We start from the raw sequence: 22,770 nt of genomic DNA, 5'->3' as shown, positions 1-22,770 counted from the left end.
ACTACCACTGCTAGTAGGGGTGCGGATTCATGTCTGCTATGCATGCTGGGAGATGACAGTTGCTTTGTCTTGTTTCATTGTCCCAGCTATTTCCTCTTGGAGAACTGAGAACTTATGGGGGTTCTCAGAGCCTGAACCTTTTCTATGGCCCAAGGGACACAAAAAGCAGACCATTTATTGCCAGAAATCGCACCCACACAAATCCCATGAGCTGAAGGTCTGCAACCAGCTAAATCTCAGAACCTATTGGCCTTTGTGCTAGTCTTTCTTGGCAAAGACTCCTTGAACTAAAGAAAACCATACGACTAATGAACGACTCTTCAAAACTCTTGTCACTGACTGAAATGAGCCCTACTAGGATATGGGAGCACATTTTTATATTTAAAATCTGTAACTAGTATTTTGTAAGATCCTAGGAATGTTTGTGTGTCCATCCCCTCCCATATGCAGTATTGTGAGAGTGGTGGAACTGGAGAGACCATTAATTTGATCTCTGGATGGGTTGATTGCACCAATTCCCTTTTTCATGAGTGACTAAAAATTCTCAGATGAGTTTTGCTGACAGACTTCAGAACGACCAAAAAGGTGTTTCATGTTTGAAAAAACCTCAGCCACTGATGGTTGTCACTTCCCTATCTAAAAGTTCAAATTAATTCCAGTTTTCAATCAAATCCTTCCCTTATGGGTCAAATAATATAATTTGGCCTCCTGAGATTAAGAGCAAAAGCAACTCAAAGTAAAACATTTGCCATATTTTCCTACCTTTTTCAGGTGTTAGTGAGATTCAATCATCAAGTGGTGAAATCAGAATAATTCTAGTGAATTCAAAATTGCTCCCTAATTCGTATGGACTATTAAAACAATTTTAATCATGCTTTACAGACCATAATGAATGTGAATTAATACCCAGATTTTTTTCCAGGAGGTTTTTTTTTTTCTAGATGTTTCTTTGGGTACCTACTCATCTCTGTTCTCTACTTTCAGAAAAGACATCTGTGCTGGTGTCAATCGCCCCTGTGAGACTCTGGGTCTGTCGCACCTGTCGGGAATGTGCCAGCCTCACCGGAGTTGTAACATCAATGAAGATTCTGGACTCCCCCTGGCTTTCACAATTGCCCATGAGCTTGGACACAGGTAAAGGGCCAAGGAAACTGAGATCTCTTCCTCATGTTCATGCATCAGTATCAGTAGAGGGAATGGAGGGAAACTTAAACAGGGTGTCAGGAGAATCTGATTGCATTGTGGCTTGAGAATCGCCCTCTTAAATCTCTGCTTCCTCATCTGTAAAGGGGGGAATGGGGAATCACACATGACAAAGATTCCACTGTCTTTTCTGCTCTGACCCCTTGTACCATCGACATCACAGAATCCAAGAGGCCCCTGCAATTCTCTGAGTTAGAATGAAGCGAGCAGAAACAAGGAGATAAGCTTGAACTTAATTGATTAAATCAGGAGTAACAATCCCTACTTAGTTCTTATGAAATTGTAATATTGTTAATATCACTAAAGAGTCATGAACCTTAACATTTTGTGCCCTTACTTTATGCCAGATGCTTTGCATTGTGTCACTGAATCCTCTCAACAACATTATGAAGTAGATACTATTGTTAATCCCATTTTACTTATATGTATCAAAGGAGAACACTGAATAAAGAAAAAGTGGAAAACTGCTGTAAACTTGGAAAGCCCAGCAGACAAACACCAGTTAACAGAAGGGCCAAGTTGTCACACAAATGTGTGAATTTGATTAGGTGAATTGATTGAAGGCAGGTTTCAGAAAGGTTGAATAAAGGAATAACGAGGATTCTGGATTCTCTAGGTATCAGAAGTTCCCATGGAGGAAAGATCTTAGCTTATTCATAACTTAATGTATCGGTGTATGTATTAACCACAAGTAAGAGAACAGCACACTGATTGGAAGCTCAGAGTGGGGAGTCCTTGTAAATGGCTCAACTATACCCCTGCCTGTTATGCAGGCACCAGCCTGGCTCTCCTCCCTCCGAAAAGGAAGCAGAACACTTGGCATGTTCAGAGTATCCAGCCAGAAAAGGAGGTGGGATTGGGTAGAGCCCTGTTGACTGGATTATTCAAGGCCCAGCCTCTCTGGCCTGAGCTTTCCACCATTTTTCTCATATAATATTGGAACTTTTCAAAATACTTTTACCTGAAGTACAAAACCCAGAGTATTGGCTTGGGAGTTCAGAAAAGTGAGTGCTGATTCTGGCTTTTCCATCAACCAGTATTATGACCTTAGAGAATTCCCTTCACCTCTTTGTGCTTATTTCCTTATCTCTGAAATGAGTAGGGTGAATTAGGTACTGTGATTTCTTTGATCCTTACTAAAAAGCCCTGGGAGATAAATGTGATATAGTCTAGTATCCTTAATTATAAAAAGTTCAAATACAGAGAGGTTAAGGGACTTGCTTATGATTAAATCATGATTGAGGACTGAATGCTAGGTCTTGAAAAGACCAGGCCATAGTTGTTGGCATGTTGATAATAAGTTGGCAAAATGAAACTTATTAGTATGTGCAAATGTATAGGCATCCTCAATCCTGATATGTGGAAGGACTGTCCCTTGTAGCTTCCAGTAAAGTCATTGGTATCAGCAGCATCTCCTGACCAAGCAATGTCAAGTGAATACAACTAGGTCAAACTGAGAAATGATTGCTCAAGACATTCCCAGCAATGGTATGCCCAAGCTAAAGAAAAGTGGAGAAGACGTTCTTAAATGCTCACCACCTGTGTTCAAAGAATGGATCCTTTATACACTCAATTCAATTTGGCAGTTTTTAAAAAGTAAACTGGTGGGCTTCCCTGGTGGCGCAGTGGTTGAGAGTCCGCCTGCCGATGCAGGGGACACGGGTTCGTGCCCCGGTCCGCGTACTGCAAAAAAAAAAAAAAAAAAAAAGTAAACCGGTGGTAATACTGCCATATGATCCAGCAATTGTACTCCTGGGCATTTATCCTGGAGAAATGAAGATTTATGTTCATACCAAAAAGGCTATACATGAATTTTTTTTTCACATCTTTATTGGAGTATAATTGCTTTACAGTGTTGTGTTAGTTTCTGCATGAATGTTTATAGAAGCTTAATCTTAATAGCCAAAAACTGGAAGAAACCCAGGGGTTGTTTCAACTCAATATGGTGAATGGTTAAATAAAATATGATGGATCCATACTGTGGAATACTACTCAGCAAGAAAAAGGAACCAACTATTGATACAGGCAGTGACCTTGATGAATCTTTGAAAAATTACGCTCAGTGAAAAAAGCCAATCCCCAAAGGTTACATACTGTAAGATTCCATTTAAGCAGCATTATTGAAATAACAAAATTATCTAACTAGAGAACGTATTAGTGGCTGCCAGGGTTTGAGGAGGGAATGGGGGAGGGAAAGAAGTGGGTGTGCCTATAAAGTGCAACATGAGGATTCCTTGTGATGGCGAAAATGTTCTGTCTTGACTGTGTCAACATCAGTATCCTAGTTGTGATACTGTATTACAGTTTTGCAAGATGTTACCATGAGGGGAAAGTGAGTAAAGGGTGCATGGGATCTCTTCGTATTATTTCTTACAACTTGCATCTGAATCTATAATGACATAATAATATAAATTTAATATATAAATGTAATAAATTAAAAGTTTAATTTTTAAAAGGGGGCATTGGGCCATGTACAGATGACCTATATAGAACGCTGTCTTCTAAATGGCAAAAAAAAAAAAAGTTTTGGGTCACTGATAAGAAAGACAAAGTTGAAGGAAGACATATAACTTTGAGTTTGAGTGATAGAAGAAAATGCTTTGGTAAGACACAAAACTGAAGAAGAGAAAACATTAAGAGTGTCCTGGAGTGTCCTGAGAAACTTGTTCATAGCTAAAGATGCTTCTGAGGTATTTAGTTCTTTCTTTAGGTGTAAAGTTCTAACTAACTGTGGACCAAACTGAGAAACACTGGGCAGATCAATGAAATGGCCTGCAGCTGCCCAGAAAAAGAAAAATACAATAATCTACTATCCTAAGAAGATACTCATTATAGTTCAATAACAAAGATACCCCATTGTTCATGAAAACTTAGTTGCTTCATCACTGATTGCGTAGGATGCAAAATAGAAAGTGAAGTTAACTAACTTGTGCTATGGCCTAAATAAATAATTTGATTTTTATTCTGAGAAAAAAAAAAACATTTTAAAATTCCGTTTATGAGAAGCCTGGATTATAGCCCTCATCCATACCTAAGCTCTCATCCCTTCTTAGGTAAGTTACCAAAAATGAAGATGGAATTCCAGCAGGAAATTTAAAAACCTCTCTGAGACTTAGCATCCTTTTCCTTTAAGTAATGAAAAGATCACGATAGAGACGAACACTTAAAATGCAATATCCACCCAATATATCCCACTCATCTGGATTGTGATATTCCATTTATTTCATTTATAGAGCTTTGCTTGTTGCATATACCAAATTGATATTTTCTGAATGAGTTAGAAAAGCTCACATTCGGGCTTCCCTGGTGGCGCAGTGGTTGAGAGTCCGCCTGCCGATGCAGGGGACACGGGTTCGTGTCCCGGTCCGGGAAGATCCCACGTGCCGCGGAGCGGCTGGGCCCGTGAGCTATGGCCGCTGAGCCTGCGCGTCCGGAGCCTGTGCTCCGCAACGGGAGAGGCCACAACAGTGAGAGGCCCGCGTACCGCAAAAAAAAAAAAAAAAAAAAAAGACAAGCTCACATTCATACTTCGATGATTCTTGTTCTCTGCTGGTTCTACAGCACCACAAAATAAACAGTAAAAGGCAAGGAATGTCTCACCAAGTGATACCCTGACACCCAGGCAGTGACTTAGCTTACTGTTTCATGTCTATAATTTCATAAACCCATCTAACAGGAATTACAAAACAAAGACGTAGTAAAGCAGGCTAATCCAACAGCCCAGTTAATTGTTTCAGACTGTAGTAGGCTCCTTACTCCAAGCTGCTCTTGAGGTTCATCCCGCCTGCTGGAAAGTAGCTTCCTGGAAACACCTTCCATCCATCTGACCCCGTGTGCTTTCCTTGTCTCTCATTATTCATTGACCCACTGATCCCATGTGACAGGAGTGCTGCCCCCATTTAGAGAAAGCAGACATGTCCAGAGGGACCTTTGTTTAGTAGCACTGCTTTTCTTTTGTTGGATGGGAGCACAGAGGAGTGATAAAGCTGGAGGGGGAATGCTTTAGTGAATTAAAAACTTTAGAGGGAACAATATCAGTTCCTTTTGGGGAACTAATATATTTAAAGTATAGGTTTGAAGCCACCCGGTATATAGGATCCAGCCGTGTGGCTTGTCTTATTGGAATAGCCAATGCTAGAAAAACAATTATTCATGGAGACTTTTAGAACCATGCTTGTTCAGGATTTTTCCTAATTATTGAACAGGTGAACTTGTGGAATTCTTCATGAACTGGGTAGGACTGGATTTGCAACAGGCTGGGGAAGGCTTGCTCAAGGGGGGAAATAAAAACAACTTTCATTGAATTAAATTCTTTGTGGTTGGGTGGTGAGAGCTCTGTAGATTCATTCTCTGACTCCTTTGTGAGTTTTGTATTCATGTGGAATGTGATAGGAGCCTGTAAGTAAGTTGATAACATCTTAATGTATTAACAATAATACAAGAAAATCCCTAAAATCCCCCGAAGACTGTTTTCTGCAAGAGTTGCTAATGTTGATCAGGAGATTTTATTAAAGTTAGTTATGAGCTTCCCTGTCACAGGGATTGAATTTCACTAGCAGAGTAAAAGGTCATACTTTCCTCTGTTCAGATTTGGAAAGTTGAGCCAACATCTCTAGGTTGTAAGTGTCCAATAAGCAGATTCCAGCGGAGAGGGGTCTTGTGGGGCCTCAGAAGTCATCTTGATGGCGATCCTGAGGATTTGGCTTATAAACTGACACTCCTCAATCTGCCTTTTTCCCAGGCACCTCCTTGCCATGGGAGTCAGTTAAGCACTTTAGAGCCTTTCAAGGCTGCTTCACCTTGTCATCCCTGGTAGTGGGAGGTCAGGGAGCCAACCGAGCAAGACACAGACAAGAGCACTGATTTAGGAGCCCAAAGGTCTGCAGAAGACCTAGTTTTGCCACAAACTAGCTCATGACTTTTGACAAATCTCAAACTCTCAACTTACTTATCTAGAAAAGGAAAATAAACTAGCTAGATAATGATAAGAACACTAAAAAAGTTCTGTCATTTATACAACATATATATATATATATATACGCCAGGCACCTTGCTAAGTGATTTTCAAACTTTATTCCACTCAAATCTCATCCCAGGACTATGATGATGACTCCATTTTCTGCTCAGTGAAACTCAGCACGTTTCAGTAACTCACAGATCCTTAAGTAGCAGAGCTGGAATTCAAATCCAAATCATCTGTCTTCAGATACCCTGCTCTTAACCCTTGGACTGTAAGGTCTCCCTAATGTGTGTGATGTTGGAAGACTCATAAGACTACTAGAAAGAAATCCATCCCTTCCAAGCTTGTGGCCTTTGACAAAGTCTTCCATAGGCTTCCCCTCTCATCCTCTCCCTTAAATTATGATGAAAAGGGAAGAGGAAGGTAGCAAAACCTTTTGTGCTACGGTTGCTACAGCAGGAGAAACAGGACAGATGGACGCAAGATTTGCCCCCCGACTCTAGTCTCATAGAAGCCAGACTGGAAGCTTTTAGCTTTCTGCCAAACAGAAGTTTTTGAATTAGCCACATGGCTCCCAGGGTTGCATATTTGAAACAAAGCCATGCCTGAAATGTTTCCTGTGCTTTTGAGTTGAAAATTAGCTAGACCCCTCTAACTTCAAAGGCCCGCTTTGTAATCAGATGGCTTCTGTACAGAGGTGGCTCCCCGTGGGTTATTCTCACCTTGGAGAAACTGTGGTCTGCTCCTTGTTTCATGCCTGCCTCCTTGATATCCTTGTGTCTGTGCCCCCTGCAGCTTCGGCATGCAGCATGACGGGAAGGAAAATGACTGTGAGCCTGTGGGCAGGCACCCATCGATCATGTCCCGCCAGCTCCAGTACAATCCCACCCCACTGACGTGGTCCAAGTGCAGCAAGGAGTACATCACCCGCTTCCTGGAGTAAGTGACCGCGCATCTCAGGACAGCCTCACTTGGCTCTCTGTAAACCGGAAGTCACTTTGGGTTCTACCCGAGGCCCAGAAGTCTCAGTTCCTCTCACAGGTCACAGTATGAGGGTGGCGACAGAAGGGGTGGACCTCACCGCTGCTTTCTGACCCTGAGATCTAGGTGGGTTTTGCCTCCAGCCTCAGCCAGGTGAATACTCCGTCTCCCCCCACCCCCCCTTCAGCTTGCTCCTGTCTGAAGGTGGCTCTTTATGACCTGATCGTGAGTTAAGTCCCTGGGGACTGGGAGGAGCAACCAGGACAAGTCAGTGGTCACTGTACCCCATTTGGGGTAAGATGGTGATTTCCCCATTTTACCACTGCTTGTATTTCTTAGATCACATCTGAACAAATGGTGTGAGATGCGATTTGCATTTCCTTTTAGACTACTCTCACCTTGGACCTGATAGAATAAAGTTGTCTTGAAGGACAGAGTACACCAGAGGAATGGAAGTCTCTCTTGAATGAAAGAATCAATCTTTCGTTTAGGAGGAGGTCATAAGCAACTGCTCTCATTTCTATTAACTTGTTTTCAGCCGAGGCTGGGGGTTCTGTCTTGATGACAACCCCAAAAAGAAAGGCTTGAAGTCCAACGTCATTGCCCCCGGAGTGATCTATGATGTTCACCACCAATGCCAGCTGCAGTATGGCCCCAATGCTACCTTCTGCCAGGAAGTAGAAGTAAGTGTTGGGTATATTGGTGCCTCCGGTGGGTATGGGCAGGGCTTGAGATCCAGCATGCTAAAGGAAGGGCCAGGGAAATATTTGGAAATCCAAAGATCCAGAAATGGAAACTTTCTATTCATGGCAAGATGTCTGTAAGGCAGAAGGATTGAAGTTGAGGTCATTTAGATTCCTTGACCCACCTCCTTGGTATCCTTTGCAACTGGGTGGTGGTAAAGACAATTCTACAGTGATTTTCAAGAATCACAGTTATTCACACCTGCAGACTCCATAGCAACCAACTTAATCCCTCAAATTGATCCCTTTCCTGAATTTCCTCTCTGACTGAAGAGCACCTCCAGATGCCAAGGTAGGAATAAGATTTAGCCCTAATTCATTCTTCTCCTTTATTTTCTTCAACATCCAAGTGATAGGTCAAGCCCTGACATTTGACCTCTGATGGCATTTGTGGCTCTGACCTGTCATCTTCATTCTCACTACTGTTCTCCTGATTCAGTTTCTCATTACCTCTCCTTACTATTGTAATTACCTCCTACCCAACCTCTCCCTCTTTCACACTCTTGCTTAAGTTATTTCCAAAAGACACAAATCTAGCTCTTCTCTGCTCTTAGGGTCTTCACTGACCACAGGATAAAGTCCCAACTCCTTTGTATGGCATCTCTTTGGGATCTGGAGCTTGCCAATTCTCTGAACTCATCCCTTTTAGTGCTCAAGTGTCAGTGTTAATACACAGACATGAATAAGGCAGGTCTCATTGACCCCTGCCAGATTCTGTGCTGTGTACTGAATAGGGTGAAAAAGATGAGACCTCAAAAACGAATAAGGTAAATTCTCTGACCTTGAGGAGCTCATTCTCTGGTTGGGGCGGCAGACAGAGAAATTTCAATATAGTCAGATAAATACAAAAAGAGACATAGAGAGAGAACGCTGAAGAGGAAGTAAGTGCTCAGACAGAACAAGCAAGACAACGGAGAAGGTAAGGTTGTCGCAAAAATCCCTCACCTTACTTCGAACTGGTTGCCAAATTATGCTAATTCTGCCTCCAAAATATCTCTAAAGACCACCCGTTCCTATGATTTCAGTAGTCCTCTGATTGGTCTCCTTTCTAAGACTCTGACCACCTCCCCTCAACTCTGCTCCACTCTCCAAAACACAGCCAAATTGACCTTTATGAAGGAAATCTGATTGTGTTCCTCTCTTATTAAAATATTTCACAGCCTCCCTATGCCCCTACAATAAAATTCAAATTCTCTAAAATAAGGGGCTTCAGGATTCATCCTCTCTATCACTCTTTGGCCTTATCTCTTAAAATATTATTTTAATCCTCCACTCTCTAACCTGGAATTCTAAGTATATGTTGGATTTTATCACTAATCTTTCATATCTTGAAATCTCTCCTTCATATTTTTCATCTCTTCACATCTCTACATTTTGTGTAATTTCTTCCTCTTTCCCCTCCAACTCACTAGTTCTCTTTTCAGATACGCCCAGTCCTTTGTTTAACCTGTCTATTGACTTTTTTGTCTCATTTATGGTCCTTTTTAAACTTACAACAGTTTCTTTTGTTATTTTTCTAGATTTTCTTTGCTTTTTTAATGATCTTATTTCTAATTCAGACTTTCAATATGATCTTCTCCTTCTTTAATCATAAAAGACACATTTATTTTGCAATTTATAATTGCAAATTATAATGGACAATTCTGATGTCCAGAGTCTGTGTGGGTCTGCTTCTCCAGTTTGGGGTTTCTTCTGGGTCTCACTTATTATGTATTATTTCCTTTGTCAATTTCTGCTTTTATTGTGAATTCTTGGTTATGAAACTTCATGTCAGGCTATTCTTTTGGGTTTAGATGGCAGGCACATTCTTTCAGAGAGAAATTTCAGTGCCATCCCTGGGTCCATTTAAAATAAATTATTGGTTGGATGTTGTTCGACTACCTACATGAGTGAGATCAGGGCCAGTATGGATACAAACTCTCAGGGGTAACATTTTACCACTCCTTCTAGAGTTAAAGTCAAAACAGACAAGTTTTGCAGCTGTGTTCCGCGGTTTCTTTCAGTCAGGGGATAGTTCTTTGGGGTTATGGCCTTATATGAGGTATCAAATCCAACTTCCCGCCCTACATAGACATGAGGCATTTTCTCCAGTGCCCAAGTGACCATCAAAACTGAAATCTAAGTTACTAGGTTTGTATCTTCAGATTAACAATTTCTCCTACATTTTTAGCCTCTGAGGATTTCCCTTACTTTCTTACCAATTCAGGAATGTGTTTAAAACATTTAGAATGTTTTATCCAGGATTGTAGATGTTTTATAGAGGTAAGGATTTTTCTGGTTATCTCTGGTCAAATCTTCTTTTATATTCTGTTTATCCGTACTGAGCAAATTCATTCCCAGTACATGCTGGGTTCTCCACTACCTCCAGAACTTTACATGCTCTGGTTCCTTTGGACCATCCCTCCTACTCATCATTTGAGTCTGAGCTTAAATATCACTTCACATCCTATTGTTCACATCTATGTATTTTTTTGACAAAGCTTTTACTAGACTATATTATAGTTGCTTCTTACTTGTTTATACCCTCCCCTACTATATTGTAAGCTTTCTGAGGGGATTTTTATTCCTGACATTCAGCAGTACCTAGCACATAGTAAGCACTCAATCAATAAGTGAATGAAGTCTTTAAATCCCTGCATATTGCAGCCAAGATAACCTAATCATTTTCAGTATTAAAAAAAAAAAAAATCTGGGCTTCCCTGGTGGCGCAGTGGTTGAGAGTTCGCCTGCTGATGCAGGGGACACGGGTTCGTGTCCCGGTCCGGGAAGATCCCACATGCCGCGGAGCGGCTGGGCCCGTGAGCCATGGCCGCTGAGCCTGCGCGTCCGGAGCCTGTGCTCCGCAACGGGAGAGGCCACAGCAGTGAGAGGCCCGCATACCACAAAAAAAAAAAAAAAAAAAAAAAAAAAAAAAAAAAAATCTAAAATACTAGAGAATGTAGCATCATCCTTCTTTATTATAACTTTTATTTATCTTGAAATAGTTTATATCTCAAAAGAAGCTACAAAAATAGTGCAGAGAGTTCTTGTGTATCCTCACCCAGAATATCATTCTTTATAAATGCATTATGAACTTATAAGAAAGTTTTAAAATATCCTGGGGTTGGGGGGGACAAAAAAGGAGTGATAAGCATCAAATAACTAAAGGGCTTTGATTTTAACATCTGAATGGCAACAGACAATGAGATGTTCACCTTCAGCAGCACAGTGAGTTAGGGCTGAGACCCCCTACCTGAAGCTGGGAGCCTTTAAGAGCTACACCGCCATGACAGAATAGGTTAGAAGAAATCCACCACCAACAAAGGGAGATGACAGAGAAGCATCTTTTATGTCAGCCTGAGTTTTGAGGGAGAAGGATGCTGGCAGATAACTTTCTCACTAGAAACTTCCTACCATGGGCCAGCCTCATGCCAATTTAGAGTTCATATTTATACTCTTGCATGGTTTGAGAATCCCTATGCCAAAAAAATTAACATGAAAATATTTCTGACCTGATAATACCATGGGATGCCTGGTAGAAACAAAGGTTGTAAAACTGCCCTGGAGGAGTCTACACTCAGCTAAGGATGCACAAAACTCCAATAGATAAAGCTTTGTTCAGTTGAGTTCACAATTCAGTGCCTAATTAAAAATGTAAGACAGTCTATCTTCAATTAAATGAGGAAAGACAATAATTATTCTTCAAGAGCTTTGGATAATTGAATTTTTTAGGTAGGGCTAATAAAATAGATGCATAAAAGAGGAGTTTTATATAAGAAAAGGGAAAAAAGCACTATATGATATATTTAAAGTAGATGTGTAGATGCATAAAAGAGGAGTTCTATATAAGAAAAGGGAAAAAAGTACTATATGATATATTTAAAGTAGATGTGAAGAACAATTATAACATCTAGAAGTGAAAAATATCGTGATTGACTATAAATTTAGTGGACAAGTTATACAGCAGACTTGACAGAGCTGAAGAGAAAATCAATCAGTTGAAGTTTAGAGTTGAGAAAATTACTTCCCATCCCACTTGAGTGTTTCTCAGAGTTGTGTGATGGAGGAGAGGCTGGCCTTTTCCTGATAGAAATCCAGGCTTTTTCAACTTTTATGTATAAGAAAATTGAGAGCTAAAACATATGAAAGTAAAGTTGAAACATGAAGGATAGAATAGGAAGATCCATCAATAATTGTGAGTTGCAAAATGAGAGAATAGTTGCAAAAGTTGTAATCATGCAGAGGCAAGAGTTAGAAAGATAAAAATTAAGAATTTTTTAAAATAGTTTAAAATACAGGATCTTATGATGAAGGAGCATATTGAATATAGAATACAGTAAGTAGATGGAATGATGGCAGATGGGTGGATAGAAGAAAGACTAAAAGGTGGATGGAAGCAACTGAGCCATTTCAGATGCTATGTAAGAATCTTGTCAACCTTCCCTTGTTCCTACTGCAGGAGGAGAAATGTGAGGAAATATTCAGTTCACTCCCTGGCAGCTAAAACAAGCTGGCTATTTTGGGTAATAAGTAAATAAGCTGAGGTTTTCTGGAAGGAATAGTTTCACTTTCCTTCAATAAGCAGGCTCAAGTTATAACCGCCCAGCTGTTTGTAATCAGATCACCTTCCATCACAGTCTGGATTGCTCTTTGATGACTACTGTCACCAGTTGCCCTGCCTAAGGGCAATGAGTACCGGATATTGTGCCACAGATCTAGAAATTGAACTCTTGGGAAATGTGTTTTACCTCCCATTTTCATATTGCCTAGAATGGCCTACAGACCACTGTTTATGAATGATGACAAAGTCCAAGTTAAGTTTAAACTGAGGGTTCTTGTGTGATTACTTTGTATCACGTTACTCACTAACAACCGCAGCATTTATTGTGGGTATGTGGGTGAGTATGTGTGTATTTTACCATCACTGTAGAAATGCTTTTGTGCAAGTTTTGAAGGTAAAAAAAAGTACGATCTCATGTTTGTTTTCCAGAATGTTTGCCAGACACTGTGGTGCTCTGTGAAAGGCTTTTGTCGCTCCAAGCTGGACGCTGCTGCAGACGGGACGCGATGTGGTGAGAAGAAGGTGATGTGTCAGTGATGTGTCAATGATGTGAGGAAGGAATGTGGTGGGTGAAGGACTTAGCGTTCTTGGGGAGAGCGGAGGAGAAGGCCCTGGAGAGCAGCTGCCTCTGGGTGAAGGCAGATCATCACGCAGTCAGACTTGCCAAGGAAAGGATTCCACTTCCGCGACTCCTTTTGAGCCTTCACTGGAAACAAGTAGTTAGGGAGAGAGGGCCACGCTCCAATTATAAAACATCTGGCCCATCTTTTCCCGATGAATTTCTGTGGAGTTTGTGGTCAGTAACATCTGCTGGGCTAATCATCAACCTTCATTTTGACATTTGTTCCCCCTTCCATATTGAACATTGGGAGGGACAAACCAGTGGCTTCTTCTTTCCAAAGATGCTGAATTTAGACCACTTATTCTCTTCTTTCTCATCATCTGACCTGACTGCATTTCTTGAAGTCCTACGCACCTTACTGAGCAGGAAAGCCATATACCCAAGAACTCAGAGATGTTAGATACCCTCCAGACTACCTAAGAACAAGGGTAATACGTGCTGCTCAACAACACCATTTGGGTTCGTTGTGGGCCTAGGATTTGTGTTTAGTGGGTGTCTTTACACAGCTTGAGTGTGCCATGACCCATTACTAAGATTACAGAACTTGATCAGAATACACAGTGACCAGAAATAATGAGAAAGAGGAGGCCAGCAGATGAAACATGCCCAGATCCTCCAGGAAATGTGGCCATTTCTAACAACCAACTTGCATGTCTTGTTTCCCTTTTCCTGTGTTCACCCTCCAAAACTGGTAGTTGTTGAAGGATTCCCTTGAAGAGGGAGAGTGGACTTTTTCCTGAGCCACTTGATACACCAGAACTGGAAACAATGGGTAGAGTTATAGGAAAGCAGAAATTTTTCTTGATGCCTAACTTCAGCTTCTTAACAACTTGTGTTTTCCGGCAATGAGTGGACATTGTGCAGGAGGATGTTATCTGTTGCAAACATTAAATACCCAAAGAGGCTATAGAGAAGTGTTATCACAGTGCCACTCTGCAGAATGTTTGTTATGGTCTTCAACAAGATAAGAAGCTTGCACCAGAAAATAAATCAATTATGTTACTGAACAACTATATTACTAAGCATATTCAGCTGACATGCTTTTCATAGCGAGACTTTCTCAGTGAAGGACGCGGTGTGTTGATTGACTTCTGGGGTGCAATCTGCCAGTCAGACTTTGAGTAACACTCCTGCATTCACTGCAACTAGGCACTGTAAAGTTCCCTTTAATTCCTGAAATTCTCTGATTCTAAACCCCAAGACTCTTGGGGGAAATTCGTTTATGAAGGCTCTCTTTGTGCTACATCTGATGTGTGACTTGTAGGAAGTCTGCTTGCTCTGGGAGAACTGGGTTTAGACTGCTAGGTTTCCTGACTCAGCTTACTATGGGAACCTTCCTGACTGATGCATCTCCTGCCTTTTCCCTTTCCAGTGGTGTATGGCTGGCAAGTGTATCACAGTGGGCAAGAAACCAGAGAGTATTCCCGGAGGCTGGGGCCGCTGGTCACCCTGGTCCCACTGTTCCAGGACCTGTGGAGCTGGAGCCCAGAGTGCAGAGAGGCTCTGCAACAACCCTGAGTAAGTCCAGCCAAAGATATTTCCCTTTCTTCCTTGAGCACTGGGAGACTAGTCGTGGACAGCATGACTTCAGTGACCCCAAGCCTCCTGAGGGAAATTCAGTATGTTCCCAAAGATGAAAGGGAGCCAGGAGGAAGATTCATAGAGTGTGAAAAAAAAAAAGGTGGTTCTTTTTTGCTTTGTTTCATTTTGGCTTGGCACTGGATTCTTACTAGAACTTGGGTAAGTAAGCTGATTCCATCATTAGGAGAAATAAACAATTTTTTTTTAAAGTACAATCTATGTGAAAGGCTTTAGGAGATTACACAATTAAATCCTTCTAAATAACCCCATCCTATCAGTGGGGATTAGTTATACCCAATTTTACTGATAAGATGGCAGCTTTCTTTCCATCATAATGAATGTATAATTTTATAAAAATATTCTTCTTCCCTTAGGTGACTAATTAAATAGCTCGGCACATTTTTTGAGGATAATTATTTTTAATGTTTTAGATTAGGATTTTGTAAACCTCGGAGTTCCATATTAGCCTGTCAAGGATTCCATAGACGTTATTTCACAAGTGGCTTTCAATTTTTTAATCAAATGGCTTATTTTTTTCATATTTTAAGTTTGTATAATGATATATATGAATTAAATTTATATTTCCTTGATTTCCAAATATATATTACATTCTTAATTTCATTATTTCTCAGTATACTAGTTCCCAAGTATAATTTTTTTTTTTTTTGCGATATGCGGGCCTCTCACCGCTGTGGCCTCTCCCGCTGCGGAGCACAGGCTCCGGGTGCGCAGGCTCAGCGGCCATGGCTCACGGGTCCAGCCGCTCCGCGGCATGTGGGATCTTCCCGGACCGGGGCACGAACCCGCGTCCCCTGCATCGGCAGGCGGACTCTCAACCACTGAGCCACCAGGGAAGCCCCCAAGTATAATTTTTTAAAAGTGTACATACAATGCCTCCCGTAAGTAAAAAATGTATTAAACTTCTTTTAACTAGATTTACATTAGTCTGCATTAAAGAGTAAAAGTCACATTTTTTAAAGTGATAAATATGGTTATGAGTCTCTCAGTTCCAAATCTTATTTCTCCTTTTTATTAATAAATATATTTCTATATGTATATATCTGTGTGTATATATATATATATATATAATTTCTCCTAGGGGTTAATAAATTAACATCTCTGAAGAGTTTAACACAATATCTACTAGATAAAATTGTCAGTAAATGGTAGTTATTATGCTGTCTTTACCATCTCCCATGCATATAAGTAAGTGTACATTTGAGGAATTTGGACAAAATTTAAAATCTTACCTTTTTGTTTAAATACAAGGTTCCTGTGACTCAAAAATTCAAAACCAGAAATCCTTTAAAAAGTATTTTTACAGAATATCTTTATTTTATAGTTTGTTTCAATGTGATCAGAAAAGTGATTTCCATTTTAGAGATCAGGAAATACAGGTGATTTGTTCCAGGACTTATTGTCAGTGTTCTGTATCAGCCACTACCAGTCCATAGCCTTCCTGGGAGGACAGTCAGTGATCCATGGTTTTCAGAAAAGGTCCATCCTTGTTGAGGAAACGAAAGATGATCCTCTAACTTGGCTTCAGCGGGAAAAAATAGTCCCAAGTCCCATCTCAGAGGCTACAGTTTGTCTTAGAGTCTTCTTGGATGAGTGACCATGTCTGATCTCAGTAGCTGGTTTGCTTAAGTTCATTGAGAACCATAACAATGGAAACACAGTAACAGATTCAGTTCTGTAATTCAGGTCACAGACTCAGGTCATTGCGTTACCAACTGACGCGCTGAGACGGTATCCTTGATATGTATCGGTCAGCTGTTTAGTGAGAACCCAGCAAAGCTTGGCTCACAAAAGGCTCTTGGATGGAAATGACTTGGAGAGGTGCCAAGTCATAGAGTGTCACTCTATCATCACAAATAGGAAGCCAGCCTACCCTCAACTCTCAAGGACAATTCTTAGTCCCGCCTACAGGGAGTTAAGGAATGTGAACTGCCTTGGTCAAAGAATTATCTTTGGGTGTGATAAATGCAGGAAATGCCTACAGTAGGATAATAAAGTGTTATTTAAGAGGAGAAGGAGATTACTTCTGGCAGGAATTCAGGAAGAATTCATGGTGGAGATGGAGATAGCATTTATTGGTCTTTAAAGCACAGGCAGTAGGTAAATGTTTAGAGACTTAAGAGAGTGGAAATCTATCTAGAGGCACAGAAAAAATAAAAGCAAATAAGTCAGCTTGTATCATGGGAGCAGTGTGCAAATGAGGAGGAGTGTGGGAAGAAAAGTTGTTCAGGTGAGGTAAGTCAGTATCATGAGGGCCTTGGATGCCAAGCTCAAGAGGCTGGACTGGATTCTGTGGCCGTGGGGTGCCATTAAAGATTTTTAATCAGGAAACTAAAATAATTAAGGAAATCATAAAAATTAGCCAGAGAAGGGTTTCCCTGGTGGCGCAGTGGTTGAGAATCCACCTGCCGGTGCAGAGGACACGGGTTCATGCCCGGGTCTGGGAAGATCCCACATGCCGCGGAGCAGCTGGGCCTGTGAGCCATGGCCATTGAGCCTGTGCGTCCGGAGGCTGTGCTCCGCAGCGGGAGAGGCCACAACAGTGAGAGGCCCATGTACCATAGAAAAATAAAATATATTAGCCAGAGAAGAGTGTGTACAGTAGGTTAAATGAGGAAAAAGAGGGCAGACAGGAATGGAGATAAGGGGTGAACTAGCTTGGTGATTGTGGGAATGAAAAGGAGGAAACAAACCTAAAGTCACAACTGATGACCAGGCAACTAATTGATCATGGGGTCAGACTATTTCAAAACAGGCAACTATATACCTGGGACTGGATGTTCATGGGCAACAGCAAAAAGTGTGGGAAATTTGAAGAATTTATTCAAACGGTGAGTTTTGAGGCTAGAGGGGGAGATGGTTTGTCAAGGAAGGGGCATGGCCGGATGCCAGAGGATTTTTAACAGAAAATGCTGGCCTTTAAGGAAATTAAAGAAGAGTTTGTGTGTTTCATGTGTAGACCAAAGTTTGGAGGGAAGTACTGCACTGGAGAAAGAAAACGCTATCGCTTGTGCAACGTTCACCCCTGTCGCCCAGATACACCAACATTTCGGCAGATGCAGTGCAGTGAGTTTGACACTGTTCCCTACAAGAATGAATTCTACCACTGGTTTCCAGTTTTTAATCCAGGTAAGGAGCTATAACAGTATATTCCAGATCTAAGACTGCAGCCATTATCAGAAAGCGTTTATCTGTCAGGGTACCTGTGATGCCTTGCAAAGTTCAACAAAAAGATAATTGTGCCATCAAGAGTTTTATATTTTAGGAGGTGGAGACACTGACCTGGTTAAGTGGATCAGTAAATGTTGAAGGTGAATATTCCAACTCCATGCTGAGCTCTATTGGAGATAAAAGAGAAGTTTATCAAACATGATGGCTCACTTCAAAACAGCTGAGGTGCAACTAAGCAATAAGTGGGGCTTGTAGGGATTCAGAAACTAATCACTGATGAAAGTGCTTGTTGATGAGCATGTGGAACTGACTGTAATTTTGGAAGAAATTCAGAAAAGAAGATCATTATGGTTTTGGAGTAATTTCAAAGAAGTCTTCCAAGGAAGTAGTCGATGATTCTTAAGCATGAGTAGTCTTTCTCTTGGCATAAGGAAAGGGGAAGGCATTCAAAATAGAGTCATCAATTCCAAGTGAGAGGAGAAAAGCACAAGGAAAGACAAGATGGTAGAAAATGAATGAGAAACCTGATCAGAAATGAGTAAAAGCCAGCTCTGGGCCAGAAATCAACATTTTTAAATGTATAGGACAGTATAAGAAGGGTAAAAAGTAAAATCAAGCATCTAAAGGATGCATATCAGAGGATAGGGGCATAACAGAGTTGGAGAATGGAGCAGCAGCTTTGGCAGTGCTTCCCTTGAATCAGCACCAGTGATTCATTCTCTCCTGAAAATGAGGAAGAATCATTGACTGTTAGCTATAGATTAGCCTCAAAGAGTATCTGTGCTATTTGTTGTTATTCAAATAGGGAATGAAAGAAAGATTTTCCTGAGTTAAGGAGATTTGAGACAGGGTAGTGAAAAGTAACCACGTTTTTTGTGATTATTCAGTTTCTGAAATGCAACATGATAGAACAGAAGAGGACTTGTAGATGTCAGCCAATGAATGAAAATTACATATTTGGACTGTTAGAAAAATGATATATAGTCAATTGCTTTTGGAAAAAATAGTGCCTTTCCTTCTTTGCGTCTCCAAAATACCCTGATGGCTGTTGGTTGTCATGGGCAACGTCTGCTCCTTGTCTCCCATTGTTTAGCATCATTCATGCTCTAGGGGAGTGAGTCATCTGGTTTTTGGTGCAACTTTACTTTATGATCCAAACACTCAAATACAGGAAAGTTCGTGTATATACTCATATGGGTGCAAAAAAAAAAGAGATAGTTATGAAAGGTATAGCCAGTTGGTAATACCTATACCTGTATTTTGAACATTCTGTTTTGTTGGAACTAGTTGAGTCAGTAGTACTATACACCCTGAATGAGCACTCTTCCAGGACTAAAATGGCATAGCTGCCTCAGTGTTGTGACAGGTGCTTAGTTTGGGATCCCCACACCTGCCAGATTCAGGATTGAATTTGTGTCTGCTGGACTCTGATGGCTCAAGTAGCTAGATTTAGAATGAAAAGATTTGGTTCAGCTTGACTTTTCATTAATTTACAAGCATTTATCGTGTGCCCACTTTTTGCATAGCCTAGCAATAGGTATTAAAGAAATGAGAGCTATAAAAGTAGACACAGATTTCACTCACTTTGGAGTGATCGGTTTGCATCTGTATTGAGGCTGTGTAAACCATGTGAGGGAGTTTAGCTGAGTGCCATCTGCTTAACTCACCATCTACCTGGGCTGTAAGCCTCCATTCTCCATCCCAGTGGTTTTCTTACAGGCTCCTGTGCTATTATTTGAGCGTAATGACTTACCTGCTAACCCAAGTAACTACCACCTTGACCAACACACTGATTTCTTTCCCCCGTCAAACTCTATCCTACGGAGCTGCTATTTTCTTAGTTCTGGGCATTCTGGGTGACAGCAATGTGGCATTCATGACAACAGCTCTGTGCAGAGCACTTAATCTGTGCCAGGCATTGAGCACTTTACACCCTCCCAGCCTTTCCTTAGAAGCCACCAGAGGATAAACTAACTTACAACAGAGTTTCCTACCCACTCAGTAGACAGTGTTAAGTGTCTTAGTAAGTGACCTTTGGCAGACTTGCTAAGTAGCCAATGACAGAAGAAGAATCATAGATTCAAACATTTGGAATAAGCATAGAATCTCCATCAAACCTTGTAGTTTTCAAACTCTGTTCCAGGGCTTCCAAAAATGTTTGATTCTATTATAATTTCATTTTCCAAAAGAAATAATTTAAACTACTTTTAAAAGTGCAGTAAAGAACAATGCTTACACTCAAAAACAGTATATATTGAGTTTTAACATATCAAAAAACACCAATACATTAACTTACACAAATTAATTTGGTTTTCTACAGACCTTAGAATAAAAGTCTCCCATCAACACAATTTAACTGAGAAATATCCTGAGATTACAGGTCAAGTTGTTCTAAACTGTTATCATTTACAGCTGTTTGTATGAGTCAAGATTTTTCAATGCTGTACAAACAAAAAAACCCACAGAAAAAAATTAGGTGCTGCAGCCATATGTCTGTAACTGCCATCTGTAAACTTGATTTCAAAATTTTCTGTTCATCTTAATAGTCTCTTTGGATCCCACTGAACTATTTTTAAGCATTATATATTTGAACTTATAAAATTTCTGCTTAATAAAATCCTGATTTTTATCTGCTTTATTTGCAAGGTCTTGATAAAAGAAAAATAATTCTTCTGCCTGAAGGGTTTGAAAACTACTAATTTAAATCAACTTACTTTCCAATATATATATATTTTACCACTCCTGGCAAAAAAAAAAAAATGGCATCCAAACTCCACTTGATCATATTCATGGAAGCACCAGTGTGAAGAGCTGAGTCTATACATTTTCTCACTTACCCCCATCCCCATCCTTCAGAGATGATGAAACATAGTCTCAGAGAGGACAGTAACTTATTCAGGATTATAGTGTCTTATATAATGGAGCTGGAATTGAAGAATACAGTCTGTTTGATTAAGGAGCTGAGATACTTATACTAACTTATATTCCTAGGGACTTGATTAGCCTATGTGAATAGAAATATGTTTACATCCTGCATCATCCATTAGGAAATGGCCAGAACCTGATCTTGGTGCCATCACTTTCTTGGAATCTCTCTTCCTTTTTGGCTGTTTTTCTCAGAACCCCCAAGTAACTCCTCATTAAGGCTAATTTTTTAGTTGTTGCTTCTGAATATTTCAGCCCTATCAGTGCTTGCTGCCAGTGAGGTTTCCAGCATATGTGGAAGGTCTGACATGAGGTCAGACAACAGTCTGCTCCTCCTGGGATAGGATCCTTCAGGGACATCTGTAAGGAATTGTTACAATTGCATTCCCTAGGAAACAGACTCTAAGACAGCTACTAGCATGCAGGAAGTTCAACAGGCATGGAAGGACAGGGAAGGAAGAGGGGTTGGGCAGTGGGGAGAAGCTGGGGTGCAGAGCACAGTCTCAGCAGAGGGCTTCTCCACCCCTCGGGAAGCTCTATAGCTCAAAGGACGTTCAGAGTTGCTGCAGTTGAGGTGGGGCAGCCAGTCCTTGAAGCCCCACGTGGCCCAGACATTGGGTGTGGTCTGCCCTAGGAAGGAGTGAGTGTCCTTGGGCAAGGAAGCTCTCTTAGGCCAAGGTGACAACTGAGGGCCAGTGCTGGAAGCACTCCCAGGAGCCAGACACCTGGGAGGAACTGGGTGCTGTGCATAGAGTTTATTACAAGAGTACTTGGCATTTAGAAAGAGAGTGTCATTGTGGGGAGCAACCTGGGAGATCTTCTAGCCAGAAGCCTCTCATTTGACAGACTAGGAATCTGTGGCTTCAGGAGGGAAAATGATGGAATAATAAGGATGATGTTTGCAGACACCCCAAAGCCATTCACAACCCCTTCACTATCCTCTACAAGAGAAGACTTGCTAAACTGTATTCCTGGGAGCCCCAGTTCCAACCAAAGAGATAAAGATGGCAGCTTCACTGGGTCAGGCTTCTGGGAAGAATTTTAATTGGTACTGACCAAGCTGCCCTCGGCCCCCTGCCTTTCCACCTTTCACGCTGCCCTCGTGCTGCCTGAGGTACAGCAGTCCTATCACAACCATGCTGAGACGGCTGAGAGGAAGACAGAAGGAGTATAGCCCCTGGATTTCTTGTTATGTGGGAAAAATAAATTCCTGTCCGTTTAAAACAAGGAAGCGACATTTTTTATCTTTTTCTTTTTCTTTTTTTTTTTTTTTTTGCTACTTGCAGCGAAACTCATTTCTAACTGATAACGGGAACAGGTTATATTAAACTTATATCAGTATTTGTTCTGTGTAGGTACTTATACTCAACACTTTGTATGCATTTCCCTAATTTTATCTCCACAAGAAAATCCTACATGGAAATTTAAGGTTTTGATCTAATTCTTATGGATATGCTAATAGATTTAGAGAGTAAGTAACTTTTTAAACTCAGACTGTACAATAAAGCCAAGAGTTAGCCCTGGCCTGACTCTGCAGAGTAAATATTAACCATAGAAACAGAGACTGGGATAGGCCCATTACCTTAAGAACAATGCATTGAATTTTGAATTTTACCTAAGATGATGTTCATGTTTTTTTTTTTTTTTTTGATGTTCATGTTTTTTTAAAAAATAGATGATTTTATGTCCAAGGAGCTCTGGTGGGAGGAGAAGAGCCCCCAAAACTGTTTGTATTATGACAAATGCTAGGTTTATTAAACTTATGTATCTTGCCTTTGGAAATCAATTTTTTAAACATTTAAGCATTCTGACAAAATTATTACATTTAGTAAACAATTTATAATAAGTTGCAGTTCCAAATTTAGTGTCACAGTTCCTAACCATTTTAAATAAAAGACAGAACATAAATGTACAGTAAATAGCAAACATTGCTACATTTAGCATAGTCTAAAACATCAATGAAGTGGGTTTAATTCATTTTTAACAATTCTATTCCTGTTTTCATACCTTTCTATAGTTATGGTAG

General features: G+C 40.6%; 1 protein-coding gene across 4 annotated transcripts in view; it reads left to right on the top strand.

The window, feature by feature from the left end:
• Positions 1 to 22,770, top strand: part of ADAMTS12 (ADAM metallopeptidase with thrombospondin type 1 motif 12) — a 424,853-nt gene that overhangs the window by 253,415 nt on the left and 148,668 nt on the right. For 3 of the 4 annotated variants that reach the window (XR_010840098.1, XM_059060818.2, XM_067030856.1), the window contains exons 7-12: positions 985 to 1,134; positions 6,959 to 7,102; positions 7,683 to 7,827; positions 12,857 to 12,949; positions 14,422 to 14,567; positions 17,608 to 17,777. Coding sequence is in view for 3 of the 4 variants with exons in the window: in XM_059060818.2 (XP_058916801.1) it covers positions 985 to 1,134; positions 6,959 to 7,102; positions 7,683 to 7,827; positions 12,857 to 12,949; positions 14,422 to 14,567; positions 17,608 to 17,777 (848 nt within the window). In the remaining variant the exon portion in view is untranslated. Of the gene's footprint in view, positions 1 to 984; positions 1,135 to 6,958; positions 7,103 to 7,682; positions 7,828 to 12,856; positions 12,950 to 14,421; positions 14,568 to 17,607; positions 17,778 to 22,770 lie in introns of those variants that run through there. The other variant, XM_067030857.1, reaches the window with a different exon arrangement.

This window comes from Kogia breviceps, chromosome 4, assembly GCF_026419965.1.
Source record: "Kogia breviceps isolate mKogBre1 chromosome 4, mKogBre1 haplotype 1, whole genome shotgun sequence".
Taxonomy (NCBI): Eukaryota; Metazoa; Chordata; class Mammalia; order Artiodactyla; family Physeteridae; genus Kogia; species Kogia breviceps.
The sequence above is the reverse complement of the archived record's forward strand: the minus strand, read 5'-3'. Positions and strand labels throughout refer to the sequence as shown.